Source organism: Poecile atricapillus, chromosome 3, assembly GCF_030490865.1.
Source record: "Poecile atricapillus isolate bPoeAtr1 chromosome 3, bPoeAtr1.hap1, whole genome shotgun sequence".
Classification (NCBI taxonomy): Eukaryota; Metazoa; Chordata; class Aves; order Passeriformes; family Paridae; genus Poecile; species Poecile atricapillus.
This window is the reverse complement of record NC_081251.1, coordinates 96,078,247-96,096,973: the sequence shown is the minus strand read 5'-3', so window position 1 is coordinate 96,096,973 and position 18,727 is coordinate 96,078,247. Positions and strand designations below refer to the sequence as shown.

The 18,727-nt window shown below is 37.4% G+C and overlaps 1 protein-coding gene across 1 annotated transcript in view; it reads left to right on the top strand.

Annotated features, from left to right (window-relative positions):
- USH2A (usherin) overlaps positions 1-18,727 on the top strand; it is a 369,679-nt gene that overhangs the window by 136,359 nt on the left and 214,593 nt on the right. The window contains exons 24-29 of the mRNA XM_058835000.1: positions 1,205-1,383; positions 1,877-2,007; positions 7,915-8,188; positions 11,131-11,334; positions 11,459-11,539; positions 13,905-14,090. Coding sequence (XP_058690983.1) covers positions 1,205-1,383; positions 1,877-2,007; positions 7,915-8,188; positions 11,131-11,334; positions 11,459-11,539; positions 13,905-14,090 — 1,055 coding nt within the window. The remainder of the gene's footprint in view (positions 1-1,204; positions 1,384-1,876; positions 2,008-7,914; positions 8,189-11,130; positions 11,335-11,458; positions 11,540-13,904; positions 14,091-18,727) is intronic.

The window sequence follows — 18,727 nt, the reverse complement described above, 5'->3', positions numbered from 1 at the left end:
TTAATGAATTTTCTACACAGATTTGGTATGAGTGTGAAATGTATGGGTGTGTTTTACATACAGATTCCTAAATTCATTCCAAAATACCCATGTAAATTGTTTCTATTAGCTTAAGCACATGGTTATGTGTCCCAATTTGACACGGGGATACAATACGCTGGCCTTTTTTGGTGTGAGTTTGTATCCTTCAGAGGTTGTTGCATTGATCTCAGAGATGTATGAATATATCTGTATTTTAAAAATACCGACTTTGTGTGGAACTGGATCATATCTGGCTTCTTGAAGAATCAATAAACATAAGTTTTCATACATAAACTTAGTATATGTTCCAAGTGTAAACTGGCATCAGGTGACAGAGGTGAATTTCTGCGCAAGTACAATCAACAGTTCTCAGTGAATTAATATCCAGAATTTTGGTTTTTTCATGCTAATCTGAAAGCCAAATTGTTTATTTGAGTTCATGTTTCCACCTCTGACATGACATCTGTTTGATTACTTGATGTGGGATACTCTAGAGTTCAACTCCCTCTTTCCTTCTTTATTTCACTGCACTAAAACCAGAAATACATATGTGGGTTCTTCTAAAATGTTGGTTTACACAGTAATCCAGGATGCCTTTCTCAAAAACCTCACCTACATATTGAAAATGAGACTGACTATAAAATACTGTTTAAGGGAGGGGCACCTATAAAACCTGCTTCAAATTTTTGCCCTCAGTAAATAAAAAGGGATAGCTATGTATCATTGTTTTGGGTTTTTTGTTTTATACAAACAAGGAAAGAAAAACTTCCTGATGAAGCTACTAAGCATATTTCTCTGCCTCATCTTTTGCAACACTATCTCTTCCTACTCAACGCATCCATGCCTTTCTTCAGAATTATGATTTTGGTTAAGGAAAACTTTTTTGGATCCTCATAGAGTAGATTTATGCTGTTAATTTGAAAGTACCTGTATGCAAAATCTCGAAAAGTTTAATATTTTTCAGCTACGTAGCAGTAGGCATTGTCTTTAGTGATTAGATCCATTCAGAAATCTGGATTTAGCTTGGAGGCCAGCTTTATGAAGTGATTGGTCGCTGGTGTTCTTTGCACTCATGGGCATATATGATAGGGACAGAATGTATAAAACATATAAATTAATTCCTCTCTTTAGTTTCAGATTATTGACTTAAAAAAATATTTTCCTTTTTTGCAGGGATGAAGAGGATAGTCCAGAAAGGATTTGTGGGCTGTCTCAGTGACATATTTTTGAAAAAAGTGCATACTCCTGATGAAAACTGGGAATCTTTGAACTGGCAGAATGCTGAAGAACAAAACAATGTCTATCATGTTTGGGAAGGATGCCCCATTGGACTCTCAAAAGGAGCACATTTTCTTGGCAGAGGTAGTTTGCTGTACTACTGCTCTATCCAAATATATTCCTGAAATAGAGAAGGTGATTGTATCAAAAGTATTGCAGTGATGTGCTTTTCAAGGCAGCTTTAGCTATATGGGATTATTTTTGTGGGTTTAAAATTGTCTCTTGGTCGACAGTAGGTTGCTGTGTGAAAGAGCAATTGCAGGTAGACCTCCTGTAACTATATGCAGATTTGATGTGTGGGTGAAGGGGGAATTTTCACTTTTGTAAGAACATAAAAGATGCCTATAAGGTATCAACGAAAGAAAAGGCAGGTAAAAAATTTAGGATATTGTAGTGGTTTGGTTTCTTGCAGTACATTATTGATAACTGTCCTCAAAGCTGAGTGATAAAGTTGTGAACTATAATCTTTAAACCTGAGTTATTTATGTCACAGTAGAAAGCGTCTCTTATTACTTTTGATTTCTTGAAGCTATTTATGTATTTGATTAACTTGTGTATGCATTCACCTTCTTTCAAGGGTTCCTGGAGTTGTATTCAGGTGTTTTCAGTGGTGGACTGGAATTTGAGATCTCATTCAAATTCAGAACAGATCAACTGAATGGATTGCTTTTGTTTGTTTACAATAAAGATGGCCCAGATTATCTTGCAGTAAGTTCAAAAATAGAGTTAACTATATTCAGACATGACCTGTAAGTTTTTTCCACAAAAACCAAACTAGCACTGAAATTTCAAACTGTAAGTTATTTTCATGTTTTACTGGTTTTGGAATGCTTTGCACAGCACATTATAATGGAGTAAAAATACTTGAACAGCTGCTAAGTGCTAAGTTGCTACTGTTATTTATGTCATAAATAAAAAATATGTCAATATATGAAAAGCAGAATTGTTGTCCTAATTGGATTAGAAGTGATCAGGAAAGAGAATAGAAGACACGTATTAAAAGCTTTCACTTGATTTCTAGGAAAGCAGAGTTTGCCCATTTTCTGAGTTCTCATTCTAAAACAAAATCCTTTAAATTGTAAATCAAAAAGGTCATGATGGAAATTGTCTGGTCTACTAATAAAGCTTTCTCTATAAGGTATATGTTTATTTTTATAATCCATAATTTTTTTCTTTTGATTTGAAGCAGATAGAAGTTAGTTAGTTCCAGCTTAATACCATCTCATCTCTGTCACCATTTTCCCAGCACCACAGAGGAAGCTGCACAAATCCTGTATTAGGCAGATTTTTGAGGTAGTGTCTATGAGCTTTCCTTTTGGTGTCCATTAAATAAGACTGCTTATGCTCAGAATTATTTGCGGTTCTATAATTTCCAATATTTTGTTTAAGCTTTAATGTGTACAGTTTTGTTTTTCAAATTCTTTTATTAGCTACGTGACTCTGGATTTTCATACTTTTCTTTCCTAAGAATTTTGAGTGTAATTAGACTGTGGTCACCAACACTTAGAGGGTCAAATATAGTTAGTACTTGCACCAACTAGTTGATATTACATGGATTACAAGGATTACATGGAAAAAACCACATTTTTCTTGGTTGGTCCAGAAAGCAATAATTTATTTTTACAGATTTTTGAGATTATTGTTATTCTTTATGGCCCAGTCTGCTTTTCCTGCACTTTTACTGAATTTAATTTATTTATTTCTTATTATGCAGCTGTTTTGCTAATGGCTGTCATGTCACAACCTGTTTTATTGTGTGGCATTATATCTAATGGGCCTTCTCTTTTAAACTTCTGACCTAAACCATATAAATATATTTTTCTCCTTTTCAGGTCAATTGTAACTTACTCCATATATACTTTTTATAGTACTGGCTTTTTCAGAAGACTATTTTTCCCTGGGTTTTGAATTCTGCTAGACCTGATTGTTTCTTTTTAAAGCAGCCTTAGTTAAAAAATTATCATGACTTCCTATAGCAAGTCTTGCTAATTACAGTTACTACTTTAATTTTGCCCTCAAGTAATGACTAAGATCATAGGCTAATAGCATAAGATGTTACATGTATGCTACTGTCCCACCCTAAAAAAGAGTTGTATGTGTGTAATTTGCAGCACAGGGGCATTATTTAGGTGAAGAGTATTCACAGGGTTCTTTTGGAGGTTCTGGTAGTAGGTGAGTCTTGTTCCCTCTCTTTTGCTCCATGTAAGACTACCAGAAAAATGAGAAAATAGATTCTGACTGTAAAGGAAGACAGGGGAATCACTAGATTGAAGGTGGAGTCAAAAGCACGAAGTAGTTAGACAAAAGAATTACCTTGTATTTTCAAATGTCCAGATTTTTTCAGTTTTATATTTATAGTATTTTTAGCTCTGTAAATTGCATCATTTTCTTAGTATTTGTCGTAAATCAGGTAAATTTCTTTTATCTCACTTTAATCATGACCTCAACATCTCCATAGCTTTAAGACAAGGAATTTTAGAGAGGAATGAATTGGCATGCTTTCCCAAGTCTCTCAGCTTTGTGTTTTGCACGTAGATAATGATGACAGAAGGCTTTTCTGTACACTTGATCTCACAAGAAGAGGTTAATAGAAAGTGAAAATGAGGGGTGTAGCTTGTTGCGCATGAGCTACGATGTCTTTGTTAGGAGCTTTGGTCAGGAGACACTTGCGCAGCAAAACAGATTATGAGCTATACCACTTATACTGAGTGCCAGGTATTCCCTGACCCTTCCCTTTGCATAGGTCACAGCTCTCTTATTAGCTTTACAGTTTGGGAATCACTACAGCTACACACACAGCTGGACTGCTACCAAACAGCCAAAGGCTCTTTCTCATCTTCTGCCCAAGAACAAAATGATGTCCTGGAGAGGTGCTGTGCATAAAGGTCACTTCTTCCATGACTTCCATGCCCTGAGAATTAACTCAAACCAGTAAGGTCAATCTGATTATCTTTAGATCCAGGCATAATAATTACAAGCAAACTGTGACCAGCTATACTAGTATGAATCACTAGTTCTCAGTCTGGCATGTAATTCCTCATAAGTTTATGTGATGAGAAGATTTTGTGACTGTTGATCAAGTTTGCATGACTGATTTTGACGCTGACTTCTTCAACAGTAGCAAAAGCACTATCAGATTTCTATGCAATGCTGGCAGCTGGCTCCTGAGACATTGTAGCTGATGATTTGGTCCTGCGAAGCTGCAACTAAGAAAAAAGTCCTGCAAGAACTTTATCCAAAGAGTTGCACTTTTCAATAGCTGCATGAAGTAAAATAACAAGTATGCAAGATGAAGGTGTTACCTGTGATGGAGCTAAGGAGGAATGTGAAATTTTGAGAACTCAAATTGGAAAATCTAGCAAAGAACTGACTGGTGCTCACATGAGACTTGTGAGGGTGATATTCCTGCTGGTTACCAGTAATTTCTCTCTGTTAGATGTCAGGATGAGATTCGCATTTCCTTTACATTAGAGTGACTGACTGTGAGGAGGCTGTTGAGGGGTCTGTGTTTGGGCCTCTGCTCTCTGGCTGGCAGGTCTGAACTGGGCTAGATTTTGAACTGAAATGATTGGCTGCACATCAGCAGAAGTGCCATGTACCTTTTCTTTCAAAGGGCTCAAACACTGTCTGTCCTTAACAAGTTTTTTGAAGTCCATTGTTTGTCTCTCCTGATATTTCTGAATCTCAGGAAGACTTTGCAATTCAAAGGAGCTAAACCCATAATCATTCTTCTGGTTCTACATTGGTTGAGACTGTTTTGTATGGCAGGTTTAGCAAAGTGTCATTCAGCCTCTAATGCAGCCCCTATCCTATCTCAGAGCTATGTCTGGATATTCCTTTCATCTTCAAAATCATATATTTATAAGCCGATTGAATGAGACAGGGACTGGCTCCTGCAGAGAAGTGCAATACAGAATCACAAAATCATTTAAGTTGAAAGGAACTTTTGGAGTAATTTCCAAATCTCTGCTAAAAGCAGGACAAACTTATGTTTGATAAGGTTGCTCCAGGCATTTTCAGTTTGAGTAGTATGCATCTCCCTACAGATGGACAGTCCACAGCTTTCCAAATCCTATAGCCTGTTCCAATCTTTGACCATCCTCATCATAAGAAAAAAAGTAAAAACACCCAGAGAAACCTGCCCCGATCTCTTACTGCTTCTTGTTACAACTTGTCTTTTGCCTTTCATCCTTTCACAATGTGCCTCTGAGAAAAGTCTGGGCCTGTCTTCTCTGTATCTTTGCATAAGGCAGAGGAACAGTTAAGTTCTCTTCCTACATGCCCCTAAGACTGGACAAACCATGTTCTTTCAGCTTCAACTCGTATGCAAGGTAGTCCAACCACAAACCAGCTTGGTGTCCCTCCACAGGATTCACTCTGGTGTGCTGCAGTGTCTTTCATTTACCAGAGTGTCCACAGCTGGGCACAGTAGTCTTACACAGTCTGGAGGGGAAGAATCATCTCCTTGGAACCCTTGCCCACTTTTTTCCTAACCTAGACCTGTGCTTGTTCGTCTTCATCATTTCGAGAGTGCACTGGTGGCCAGTGTTCAGTTTGTAATCCATTTCAACTCAGTGCTGTTCTTCAAAGCTTTATAGATGTATATGTCTAGGATAATGATGGCAGCTCCCTTTCCTGTCAGCTGCAAACTCACTGGGAGTATACCCCATCTTACTGCCCAGGTCATTAATAACATTTTCAATCAGAGTTGGTCCCTGTATCAATCTCAGAGAGATACCACAACCTGCTAGTGGAACTGGAATAATCTTTCTTGCTGTGCTTATCTTCCAGATTCAGGCTAAGCTTTGGCTTTCCTCATACCAACCTTACATGCTTAGGTAGATGAAAATGAGAATTGTGTGCATAGAGAAAAGCATTAATGAAATTCTGTAAACCAAATTCTGAAAAGCAAGCATGCTTTTAAGCATTAAACTGAAACCTGCTTAGGTGTAAGGCTGTGATAAAAGATCTGATTCTGTTGAGAGGTGGCTACTGAGATACCTGGAAGAATAGTAATTGTCGTCATGCATTTTTGGTTTCAAGTAATAATATATTTTCCAAGGAGAGATAAAAAATCATGATGATTAAAAATATTTTTTTTTAAAGTGGTCCCAGAATTCTGTGTAAGACAAACAATTTATCTGTTGTTTTTATAAACCTGTGCTCAGATCTATGCAGGACTTCGCATTTTTTCTTTTTTTACCATGCAGAAGAGTTGAAACTGAGCAGTGGTCACCTATCTTTAGCTGCACTTGGGCATTCCAGATGTCAGTCCAGGTCAACACAAAAAGCACAAGCATAATTCACTGCCTGCTTTAAAACAATGCCAAGATGAGTAAATTGGAGGAGGCTTGTGCTGAGTAGTGACCCTGGGTCAAGCACTGTGCCCTCTCTCTGGCTCCCAGGTCTGGCAGGTTTGCTGGCATGCTGCTGTACTAATGCCTCTGGAATGCATTCTTCACACCAGCACAGCGTGCTCCATATTAACTCTCACCAGTGAAGAAAAGCAGTGATATGTCCAATGGTCTGCTTTTCCCAGCTGTTCTCATCAGCATTGGTGCCATGATCAGTCCTTCACCTGTATTGTAGAGTCCTCAGCTGTAAATGGGTCTGAACTTAAGGAAATAGGAAATGTTTTGTTCCCAAAGAAACAAAAAATCCCTCTGTCTCAGGAGCAAGAAATCAGTGTGCACTGGGGAATAGGACCCACATTCCCCATGGCACTTCAAGCCCGGAGTTCTTTAATCAATTGGGGTGTTTCCTGTATTTTCTGTTAAGGAAATATAACCCAATTACAAGCACTGTAATATTAGTATTATCAGTAAACTAAATATGTCAGTTTGTCAATAATAGTGATGAGAATCTATATTAAATCTGCAATTTTTATTTCACTTAATAAGGTTTTTGCATAGAAGAAGTAATGTCTTTTTGTGAAATATTCATATTTTTCAAGCACCAGTTCATCCCCTAAGTGTTTAGTGTTCTATACATGCCAGTTTACAGTCTCAGCCTACTTGTGTTTGAGTCAGTTAGGATAAAGAGTCTTGCAGTAAAGTGTTTGGAAACTTCTGCAGTGAAACATTTAAGTAAAATGTATTTCTATTAGAGAATGGGCTCATTAATCTCAAAAAGCACATACAAAACCAATTATTTTCTTACAAGATTTAGAAGAATAAGGATGAAATGTATGAATGTAAGAATCAATGTATGCTGGAAAAATTTGAAATTGAGTTCACCAGCCAATTAAAAAGACCTTAATCAGGTCTGACATTTCATTTCCTTATTATCTTGTTACATTCCTCTAAAAAATGAATCGATAGATAAAGTACTGTTTTCTCATTCTTAAAAAAAGCAAAACAGTCTTGTTCATTGTCTTTTCTTTTTAGATACATTAGTGCCAAATTCAGTTGTCAAAAAAACCAAAATATATTTTCCTACATTCTGAATTAACTGATAAACTGTATTTAGCATGTCATATGTAAACAGTATTAACCTGAAGATAAAAAATTCCTTTTTCATAACTCCCTTAATTATGTTTTTTAAAATAACTTTCTGTCATTGTTTTGTGTTTGATGTCACCTTCAAAATATTTTTTTTCTGTTTTAAAATGTATAGATTGAGCTGAAAAGTGGACTATTAAACATATTCTTAAGAACTGGCATGATCTTTACCCAAGTGGACCTCTGGTTGGGACTGTCTTATTGTGATGGAAAGTGGAATGAAGTCACCGTGAACAAGGAGGGCTCTGTGATTTCAGCCACTATGAATGAACTGAGAGAGCAGGCGCTTGAACCTCATGTTCAGCAGCTGAAAGTAAACTCACCTGTCTACGTAGGAGGAATCCCACCTGCCATTCAGAGTCTTTATAGAGAACTGGGGTTAGAACAAGGTAAGATGACACCAAGAAGGACATACATTTTTGAAAACTGGTGTCATGCACTAGGTGGACATTCTTCTGCTGATAGTCTAAATTAATGGATGTGTAACATGAATTCTTCCTCCCACCCATTGTGACTCTACCATCCCTACCTATCTAGCTTTACTTAGACCTGATCCTTTTGTAGTGCTATAAAAATTCTTCCAGTGATACCTGAGGCAGTCTGATAAGAGAGGACCTGGAGTGTAGGAAGTGGTAAAGTGAGATGCTCAACCAGGTGATCTCAGATGTTCATCAGAGAATGTCAGTTTACAGAAACATGTTTTACTTGATCAACTTCTGTCACTCACAGATCTGGAATACAAAACCAGTGGGAGACAGTAAACATAGCTTAAATCACTGTAATGATGCTGGGGGATGCTGCCCCCATGGAAGAGCAGCTGAGAGTTTGTTAGTCTGTTTTAGGCACTACTGATTCTGATCTAAAAAACTGAGTATAAACACCTGAATTTGGCTATAATTGCTGTGATGTTTTCTTCATTATCAGAAGGAAGGAAGATAATAATATATTTAGCCATCACTGTGACCTTTCTATTCTGGAACAGGTCAAATTTTTAGGGAAAAGAGAGAAGCATCAATTGCATCCTTATACTAATGGCCTCCACAAAAGGATCTACTGTATGAAGCCTAGTCCAAAAGTGTCTACTAAACTGGCTCTGTTTGGGTGTGTTTTTTCAGTACTTGTAAAACTGTTCATCAGTCATGGGATATTTTTCAGCTACTGTGGACAAATGTGTATCAGTAAGTGAGGAGCAGGGAATCCAGTAAGTGGCTTTGACTGCATGAACTCACACTGAATGTGCACATTCAAGTGAGCTGTATTGGAGCCTTTAGTTTTTGTGGCTATAGAATGGTTCAAGAATATTTTTCTAAGTGCTCCTCCAACTCTAGGTATCACATATAATGTAATCTTCCTTCAGGTTCTGTGTGCATAATATTTATGGCCCAAAAGAGCTGGCCAGTCATACCCTGTCAGTGTTGTCCTGTAGCAGATGGTGTAGCCTTGTGAGTGGATGCATTCACAACTCCTGCAGCAAGGAGATCTGTGAACAAAGAATCTAGGGCAAAATTACATATAAAATGAATGTCTGAACTGCATATCAAGGCACATCAATAAATATTTCTTTCCCACCAAACCTCCTCAGCATGCCACAAAATAAGAGGGTGGCTGTGAATTTATATTTAGAGTGTATGAAGATAAATAATATCTTATGTGCTCCTAAATGTAGGTTCAGGTGAGCAAGATTAGATATTATAGCTTAAAACATACTTTTTATTTAGGACTACAGTGATGTAGTGGTAAGATAATAGAATATGGAGATCTTCCCATTTAATAAATATTTAGAAAATATTTTCTCTATGGCTGCTTGATAGTTAGTTTTTTAATAAAGAATGTTGTTTTACTCTCAGCAAATAAGTGATAAATATTATTCTCCTCCTGCCTCACCTCTATGTGAGTTAAAACTTGAAGAAGTTTTAGCTGGAGTCTGCGAGCCCTTGCATGACCCATCACGTGGCCTCTTGGGAGGTTCAAATGGAAGCTACATGGCAGGAATGTTTGTGAAAATTTGTACTATCTGCAGCTACTTGAGAATAGACAGGATTGCTTGGCTGATGTCAGTGAGAAATATTCAAATAGTGATAAATGTGGCTAAAAAGATACTAGAAATGATGTGTTAAAATAGATTGTAGAGAGTGCATCTCGCTGCAAATCAAACACAATTTTATCTTATGATTAGGATGCCTGGGTAGACTGGGACTAATTCTTTCCTTTGTCACAGACTAAAAAACTGAGCTGCCACTGTGGACTAGGAGTTGAACTTAAATTAGGATGTATTCATTTTAAGGAGCAGTTTGGCCAAATTCCTTGTGTTGGGGAGAGAGAAAGTGTTTTAGAGGGTGATTCAAAATGGATGTCCACCTTCAGTACCCCTTTTTTCATGAACTCTGTATGGACATTAAATTCTCAGTTCAGGTGGCTAAGGACAGATACTGCTCTGATCTGTCATCTTGCAGTAATGAATGCAATAAAAGTACATAAGATATAAATAAGATACAAACACATCATTAGCTTTCACAAAGCTAAAGAGAAGCACTGATATGTGAGGGGTGGATTTTTAATTTACAAAGTGAATTCTTAAATTAATTGAAGTCTTCAGTTTGGTTGCTATTTACTTTGGTTTTGTGTTAAGCACCGACCACTACTCAGATTTGAGACCCATCTTTTATCAATTTATTAATTTTTAGTAAATATAAAAGTTTTAATAACTACATTCTGATTTTTGTAGCTGTGTTGTAACTGCAACTAACTGATTTAACATATTTGTAATTTCGATAGGAATGTCACACATACACAGAAATACATGGATATATAGACATAAATATAAAATGAAGCTTCTTAATTTTTTTTATCATAAAAAAGTTGTTTGGGTTATGTTTCTGGAGTATGTTTGTAAACAACACATGAGTTATGTCCCTGTTAGACAAAACTGATATGCCTCCATCTGATCTCCTGAAGTTAATTGTAATTTTAATCTAGATGTTCTTTTCTATTTGAGGAAGTATGTATATTTAACAAAACAGTAGCAAGCAGAGAGCTGATTTTAAAAGTCAGAGAATCACTTTCATGGTAATAATTTCAAAGTGAGAAGTGATGAAAGAGAAAAAGGAAAGGTATTTCCTTGTGGGACAGAACTGCTAACAGTGAAAGTGTAGATCAGTAAGGCAGGAATTTACCACCTTAGTATCTTGAAAGTGGAGACAGAATGTCATGTTGGAAGTCAACATATTTCCATTACAGTCTTTAATGTTGAAAATATAGAATTGAAAGGAACAGAAGTGTTTCTTAATGACTGAAGCTCTTTATGTGGTACTAATCCCTTACTGTTTGCTAGGTTTCGGTGGTTGCATGAAGGATGTTAAATTTACACGAGGTGCTGTCGTTAACTTGGCATCTGTGTCCAGCAGTGCTGTCAGAGTCAATCTGGACGGATGCCTATCAACTGACAGTGCTGTTAACTGCAGGGGAAATGACTCCATCCTTGTGTACCGAGGAAAAGAGCAGAGTGTTTATGAGAGTGCTCTACAACCATTTACAGGTAGTGCATTGGTTCCTTAAATAAAATATATCATTTTCATTCCATTCTTTACTAGTGTGTTACTGTGTTCAGAATTTTTTTTTTAATCTTTTACCTCCTCTATTCTTCTCAATGTCCTTTGAAGAATATCTCTATAGGGTGGTTGCCTTAAATGAAGGAGGATCAGTATCTAGTGCGTGGACCCACGTTCGAACAAGAGAATCAGGTAAATATAATTTTAAGGTTTACTTGTTCTTATTTTTCATAAGCTATTTAATGTCAGGGTGAAGGTGTTCAAGAACTGTTTGGACACAATCCTGTGCCCTGTGCTCTAGGATGACCCTGCTTGAGCAGGGAGGTTGGACCCAATGTGGTCCCTTCCAGCTTGACTCATTCTGTGGAGATAATCCAGCCAAAACAATTTTGATTAGTGAATCTTGCATAATGTTTCTGAGGGGATGAAACTTAATGCTTCAAACAGGTACCAGATTACAGTCATAGCTGTAAAGTGTTCAGGCAAGTATTTTCTTCTCATAAGTCAAGGTATTTTCCAAATATGTATTAGTTTATGTAATTAAGGACAGTAAAGGATTGAACTGCATTAACTGAGTAAGCTTAACCATCTATTTGTGTTCATACGTACACATCTAACATCATGTTACATGAGTAGGCTGAAGTAAATCAATATTTTTTCACATATAACTTAGTGCTACAAAATCAGTGTAGAGAAAGGTGATACTGGGATAGCAGGCACAAGCTGTGGAAAAGAAGAGGCCATGTATTTGCTAAGGACAAGGTGATCCTGTGAAAGTTGTGTTTTTAAATGACCTACACATGGGTGTGCTACTCGGTGCTGCTGAATGAGGATTCTTTTAACAAATAGTCCATATAGTGCGAAAATGTAGCAATATTTACTAAAACAGAAGCACATGGCTTGTGGAAAAGGTTTCAGAGTAGGAAGATGATACATTAAAGATCACATTTTTCATATGCCTTATGAAGAAAATTTAAAAACAGCTTTTCCTCTTCTGGTCAGTGCTTTTGCAAACTTTATCAAGACAAGATTTTGAAGATTTACAGTTCTGTGTATTTTACTTAACTAACTTCCTCTCTTCTTGAAATTGAAGCCAAATTGCGTTCCATCATTGCAGAGCATTCTTTTGATGTAAGTCATCCAATGTACCACCTTAAAAAATTATGTGATATGTGCATACATATTGGACTTGCAGATGCATTTGTAAACAACCTGCACTTTGTGTGCCACCCAGAAGGGACAGAATATATGCATATTTTCATGTCAACCATCTGACAACTGTAAGGCTTGCCACAAATTTATGTTTGCAAGCTGACCACAGCACTGAGCAGTCCATGTTCCCTGGGGTTGGGCAATAATTGCGCTATTTAATTATTTTTGAGTTGGTTTTGTTATATCCCTTATGAGAAGACCATCTGCTGTACAGTACCTTACCTCACCCTGTGATACACTTCATAATTAATGAAATCAATATATTGCTGTAGTAATAGAAGCTTTCATAGAGTATCACTTTCTTTACAGAAGAATCACAACTTCCAGGTATTTTTGTACTTTCCATGCTGGTACCCTTCTTATGCGAAACAAGGATGCATTCATATTTAATGAAACTGAACAGTAAAATTACCAAAAAATAGGCTATTTGATGGTGAGAAAAGCGAGTGATCATCAGCAGGGCCAGGGAGTCCACATGCATCTACAGCAAACTCATCATCCATCATCCTGCCATAGTGTTCCTTGGGTCTTTCCTCTGCATCCCTTGTGCAGTCATCTGTGATGAAGCTGTTACTGACCAGACCTTTACTTGGCATAGTAATATCCAAGAAATAGTTAGAGGTTTAGGAAATGGACTGATTTATTTTTATTAGCAACTCTATGCATATATGATCTTGGTTTTCCAGTTCTTTAAAACATTTAAATTTCCCTTTTTCATTTTTTTTCCCTCTTTTTGTCATATGGAATGACCAGAAACAAAGGATTTTGCAAAAAGGCCTTAAAAATCTCTGCTTTGCCCCAAGAAAGGTGCATGGCATGGTGAAAATAAAATATGTATGTAGAAAATAAATGGAAGAGCTTTAATTTTTTTGAAGAACTTCTGTAATAGAGAATAGAGATTTTCAGAAACATTTCATAGTTGTGGCATTCTGTGGCTTAGATACCCAACTGATAAATATCAAACACTTCTCTGTTGGAATACTGCCCTCCTTGATTCGATTGTATTATTATAATTCCTGTGCTTGTTAGCTACATACAATCCACCTCCGCTCTTTGTGAGTGATGCTTAAATATGTTTGATACATGAAATGTTTTTGGAAAATTGCAACAAGACAAGAAGGAATGTTATGTAGATGGAGTTTTGATGGTTTTGAAATATAGCTTAAACTGAATAGCTCAAGATGTGCAGTCATATTAAATCAATGCTGAAAAGTTACAACTCTAATAAATTGTATTTATGCTAATGGTTGAGTCTGATTTACTGCAGCCATTAAAAGTGAAGAATAGGGGCAATAGTCTCCTTAGAACTGCCATTTTCTCTATTTTCTATTTTATCCTTCTACAGTTCCACAAAATGTGCCAACTCCCTCAAGAGTTCACAGTATAAATGGTTACAGCATTGAGGTCACCTGGGACAAACCAGCTGGGGTCATAGGTGTAATTGAGAAGTACATTTTGAAAGCATATGAAGCGGATGGTCCCACTGTACCCATCACCAGTGCTGAGCTTTCTGACGCTGGTATGCTCACAGGTAAATGTTGTTAAGTACCATTTTTTAGGCATATCTAATAACACAGGATGCTTATCCCTCCTTTTGTTCATCTATAAAGTACTATTTGTCTGTTTTTGTGTATACGCAGCATAGATAACATTTGGGAGGGTTATTATTTTTGTCAGCATCCTCATAGTGATGTACTGATTTTAAAGAACAATAGAAATTAAGATACAGCACAAATACTAAAAAGCAATTCCAAAACTATTTATGAGAAATCCTTTTTTTGTTTGCTTTTATTTGCTTAGTATATGTGATTTTTTTTTAAGCCATTCCCTATTCCATCCAGTTCATCTAAGTTAGTCTGTGTGTCCCATATGATACTGTTTGACCTGATGCCCTTGATATAGCTGCCTGATTTTGATCATATAAACCTAACTGATTCCAGTGGAAACTAGCATACATTTGGGTTAATCAGATGCTGTGGTTGATACCATTGGTATGTGGAGGTAGGTTATTATGGAATTAAGAAATTCATGGCTTTGGGTTTATGGGGTGAGAATGTTATAGAGAACATTTTGGGACATTTCTTCCTGCCAGGATAGCGTGGATATGGCTTCCTGTTCATTATGAAAGACCTGCTCTCTATGAAAAAGTTCTCTGGGAAGGAAGCATATTACTGACAAGAATCTGGATTATGTTATATGATGACTAAATGGGGAAATAGTGGCAGACCAATAGATTCATTTTTATGATCTCAGACATCAATCCTATAATTTGTAACAATTCAAAAAGTGGTAATGACTCAATGCTCTAAGCTGGTGCTTTGGTTTGGGCAGTACAACAGTCTGGGAAAGTGTGTTAACCCTCAGGCAGTATGTTACTTCCTGAAGCCCAGGTAATAGTTTTTACATAAGTATGTATGGTTTGTGTTTCTCCGCCAAAACCTATGTATACATTTTCAAGGGAAAAATTGCACATAATTTATTTTCTCCAATTTGAACTATTTTAACTATTTGTCAGTAGAGAACTTACCAGAATGGCATGGGTTTTTTGTCCTTACTGTGATTTCTTTAATGACCTTGTTTTCAACATTCTTTATCTATGCTGGTTTATTATTGGTATGATGATTATACTTGTAGAAATTAAAGACTGAGACATATGGATTAGGTGGCTTACTCACAGCTGATAGTCAGAACTGAAATGTTGTTTAACTTGTTTGGCATTGTGCCAGGATTGTCTGTCAGGGGTTTGAAAATGTTTGCACCAGGCTGGACAGGTAAGAGGTTATCTGCCTGCAGCTTACAGGAGGTAGAAGAAGCAACATACCTTTACATTAAATGGACACAGTGGATGGATCCTGGTTCTTTAGCCTGTTACAGCAGATAGAATCATAGAATCATCAAGGTTGAAAGAGACCTATCAAGGCCCATCATCGACCCAACACCACCACTGTACCCACTAAACCATTAAACCACATCACCTGTCACCAGATTCAGACATCTCTTGAACACCTCCAGGGCTGGTGATTCTACCACCTCCCTGGACAGCCCATTTCAATGTCTGTCCACCCAAACAGTGAAACCTTTTTCTAGTATCTAATCTGAATCTCCCTTGTCTCAGTTTGAGGCCATTTTCTCTTGTCCTCTCACTGTAGGCACAGAAGAAGAGACTGTCCCCCACCTCACAACAACCTCCCATCAGGGAGTTGTAGAGAGCTGTCAAATAATGCAAAATAAAATTATGGTATCCTAGAAGACCATGTTGGAAGGGAGCTCAAGGATCATCTGATCCAATGTTTTTTGACAAAAGTACCGTCTAGACAAGATGGCCCAGCACCCTTTCTAGCTGAATCTTTAAGTGTAAAGAGCTGGGGAATCCACCACTTCTTGGGAACATTATTCCCGTCACTGATTGTGCTCATTGTGATTTTTTTTGTCTTGTGTCCAATTGTAGGAATAGGAATAACTTGTACTCATTACGCCTGGTCTTTTCCATGTGATTCATTTTAAAAATGGGCTCTCTATCTTCCTTGTAGCCACCCTTTAAATACTGAAATATGGTGATAAGGTCTCTACTGATCCTTTTTTTCTCAGGACTGAACAAACCGATTCCTAGTCTTGCCTCATTAGACAGGCTACCCAACACTCTGATCATCTTTGTCATCCTTTTCTGGACTCTCTTCAGTCTGTCCGTGTCTTTTTTGCACAGCAGGGACCAAAACTGAACACAGGTGTGGCCTGACAAGCACTGAGTGGAATAATGACTCCTTTATCTCTGCTGGAGATGTCCTTGTGGATGCAATCCAGCATCCCATTGGCTTTGTTTGCCCCACACACTCTCCAATCTTACGACACAAAGAATGTAAGAATGTCTGTATTCAGATGTTGATCTATATGATTGTGTCAGATTATGACCCTGAAATGAGCTCAGTTGGTTGGAGCATGGTGCTAATAACACCAATGTTGTGGGATCAATCTCTGTACAGACCATTTACGTAAGAGCTGGACTCCATGAGTCTTGTGGGTCTCTTCCAAATCAGAATAGTCTGTGATTCTGTAGATGCTCAAAAGAAAATGTAAGAATTGTGCTGAAAGCATAGAATGAGTCTTCCTGTTAGTGCAAATTCAGTTGGTTGGTTTTGGAATTCATCAGCTGAAGGCTGCTTCTGGACCATCCTGCTTAATGGTCTGTGATAGAATTGTCTTTATTTTTTAATACATTTATTCTTTCTGTTTCTGTAACTGCTGTGGGAGTAATTTTTCCAGTTCAGTTTTGTGTGTGTAAAATGTGCTTCCTCTTGTTATTTATAACTGCTGCCCAGTAGTTAAGTTATGTATTTTCCAGCTTTGGCATTGTATGAAATATATAATTCATGTCCTCATGGTGAGGTCAGAGCTGAGACAAGTGTAAATTAAACCACCAATCCGAAGTCATTTTACTTTAGTCTATTGATTTCAATGAAGCCTACACAAGTGAGCAAGTCAGTGGATATTGAGAACTAGTTACCCACAGATAGGAGACTCCCAGGAGAAGGCGTATGAATTATCTTCCCTGGTTAATCAAAAGTTAATATAAACACAGAACACCACAGAAGATGCTGTCTTTGCTTATGTTTCTCTTAAGTTTGCTGTGAACAAAAATATTTGCTTTTCTTCCTAATTTCAGGGACATTTCTATAGAAATTCTTTTGTTGCATTGTGTGAGAAAATGCTGCAGTAACCCAAACAGCCAGGCTTGCTAATGCAACAGCAGAAAGGCACCACAGCTCTCTGCAGGATCATTGATGAAGAAACTATGGTATTTTTCCATGCCCTCCTTCAAATTTTCATTCTTTGTCAAGCCAAGGCACTGCTTAATCTGCTGCTTGGAATGTATCTGAGGGCACTGACAACCCTCTGTTTTATTTTTTTCCTTGCAGCTTTTTAGGCCAATTACAGTAAGGGTCCTGAGTCATAACTGGAGCACAGTAACAAAAAGTTAAGAGCATTACCCATTTCTCAGAAGGCTGTACTGTGTGTGTCACATTCAGAAGAACCTCTTGTACCCTTGTCAAGAAGAAGAAAAGCTGAGCTAAATATTAAAAGGAAAATAGGTCTTAAAATGACCATAATCCCACAGTCTCAAAGTCCTATTTCTGACTCCTCAGAAAGCAAAATCCTTCAAAATCTGACCCTTGTAATCTTCCAAAATGTCAAACTGTTTTTTCATTTTCAACCAAGAAAGGAATATTCATCAGATTTAAATCCTTAAAATGAGGTTCTGACTGTTTAACCAGGAGTTTATTGGATAAGGTGATATATTTCATCATAGTGTTCAGTGTCTGTATTCTAGGATGAGAGTATAAAGTTAGAGTGTAAATTTTTGGAATTCAAAAAGTACCATGCTTGCACATCTTGCTTTCAGAGAAGCATGTAATAACATTGATGCACTTTGGATGCAGCTAGTCACACTCACAGAGTAATAAAGGAATTACAGAGTCACCGCATGAAAGAATTTTTTTCCTAAAGACTGGATTGCTTTCTTCTGCATGCTGGTGCATTCCACATGCTGACATCAAAATTTGGAGTATAAGTTAGAATCAATATTTAAAAAATGGAAGAAGCTTTAGAACACACTCCTTCAGTGTGGTCTCTGACCAGCTTTTGCTTCTACTTTCCTTTGTAATCCAGAATATCACAGGGTCACTTGGGTTGGAAGGATTATCTAGTCCATCCCCCCAGCTCAAGCAAGGTTGACTGGAGCATGTTTCCCAGAACCACATCTGGTTGAGTTTTAAATGTCTCCATAAATGGAGATACTTCTCTATGAGAAGCCTGTTCCATGTTTGGTCACCCTCATAGTAAAAAGCAATTTCCTGTGTTCAGTTGGAATTTAATTTTCTCCCCAGTAAAGTGTTCACAACACCAAACCTGCCAGAAGCGTTTGGGTTCTCAGACACATGGTGTTATTCTTGGGGTTGTCCTGTCCAGAAGCAGGACTCACTGATCACAGAATATTTAGGTTGGAATAGACATCTGAGATCATCGTGACCCATGATTCTTGTGGGTCCCTTCCAACTCAGGATATTCTCTGATACTGTGGTTCATGTATTCCAGTTTGTGTCCATTGACTCTTGTCCTGTCACTGGGCACTACTTAGAACAGTCTGGCTGCTGCTTTGTTCTCTCCCATAAG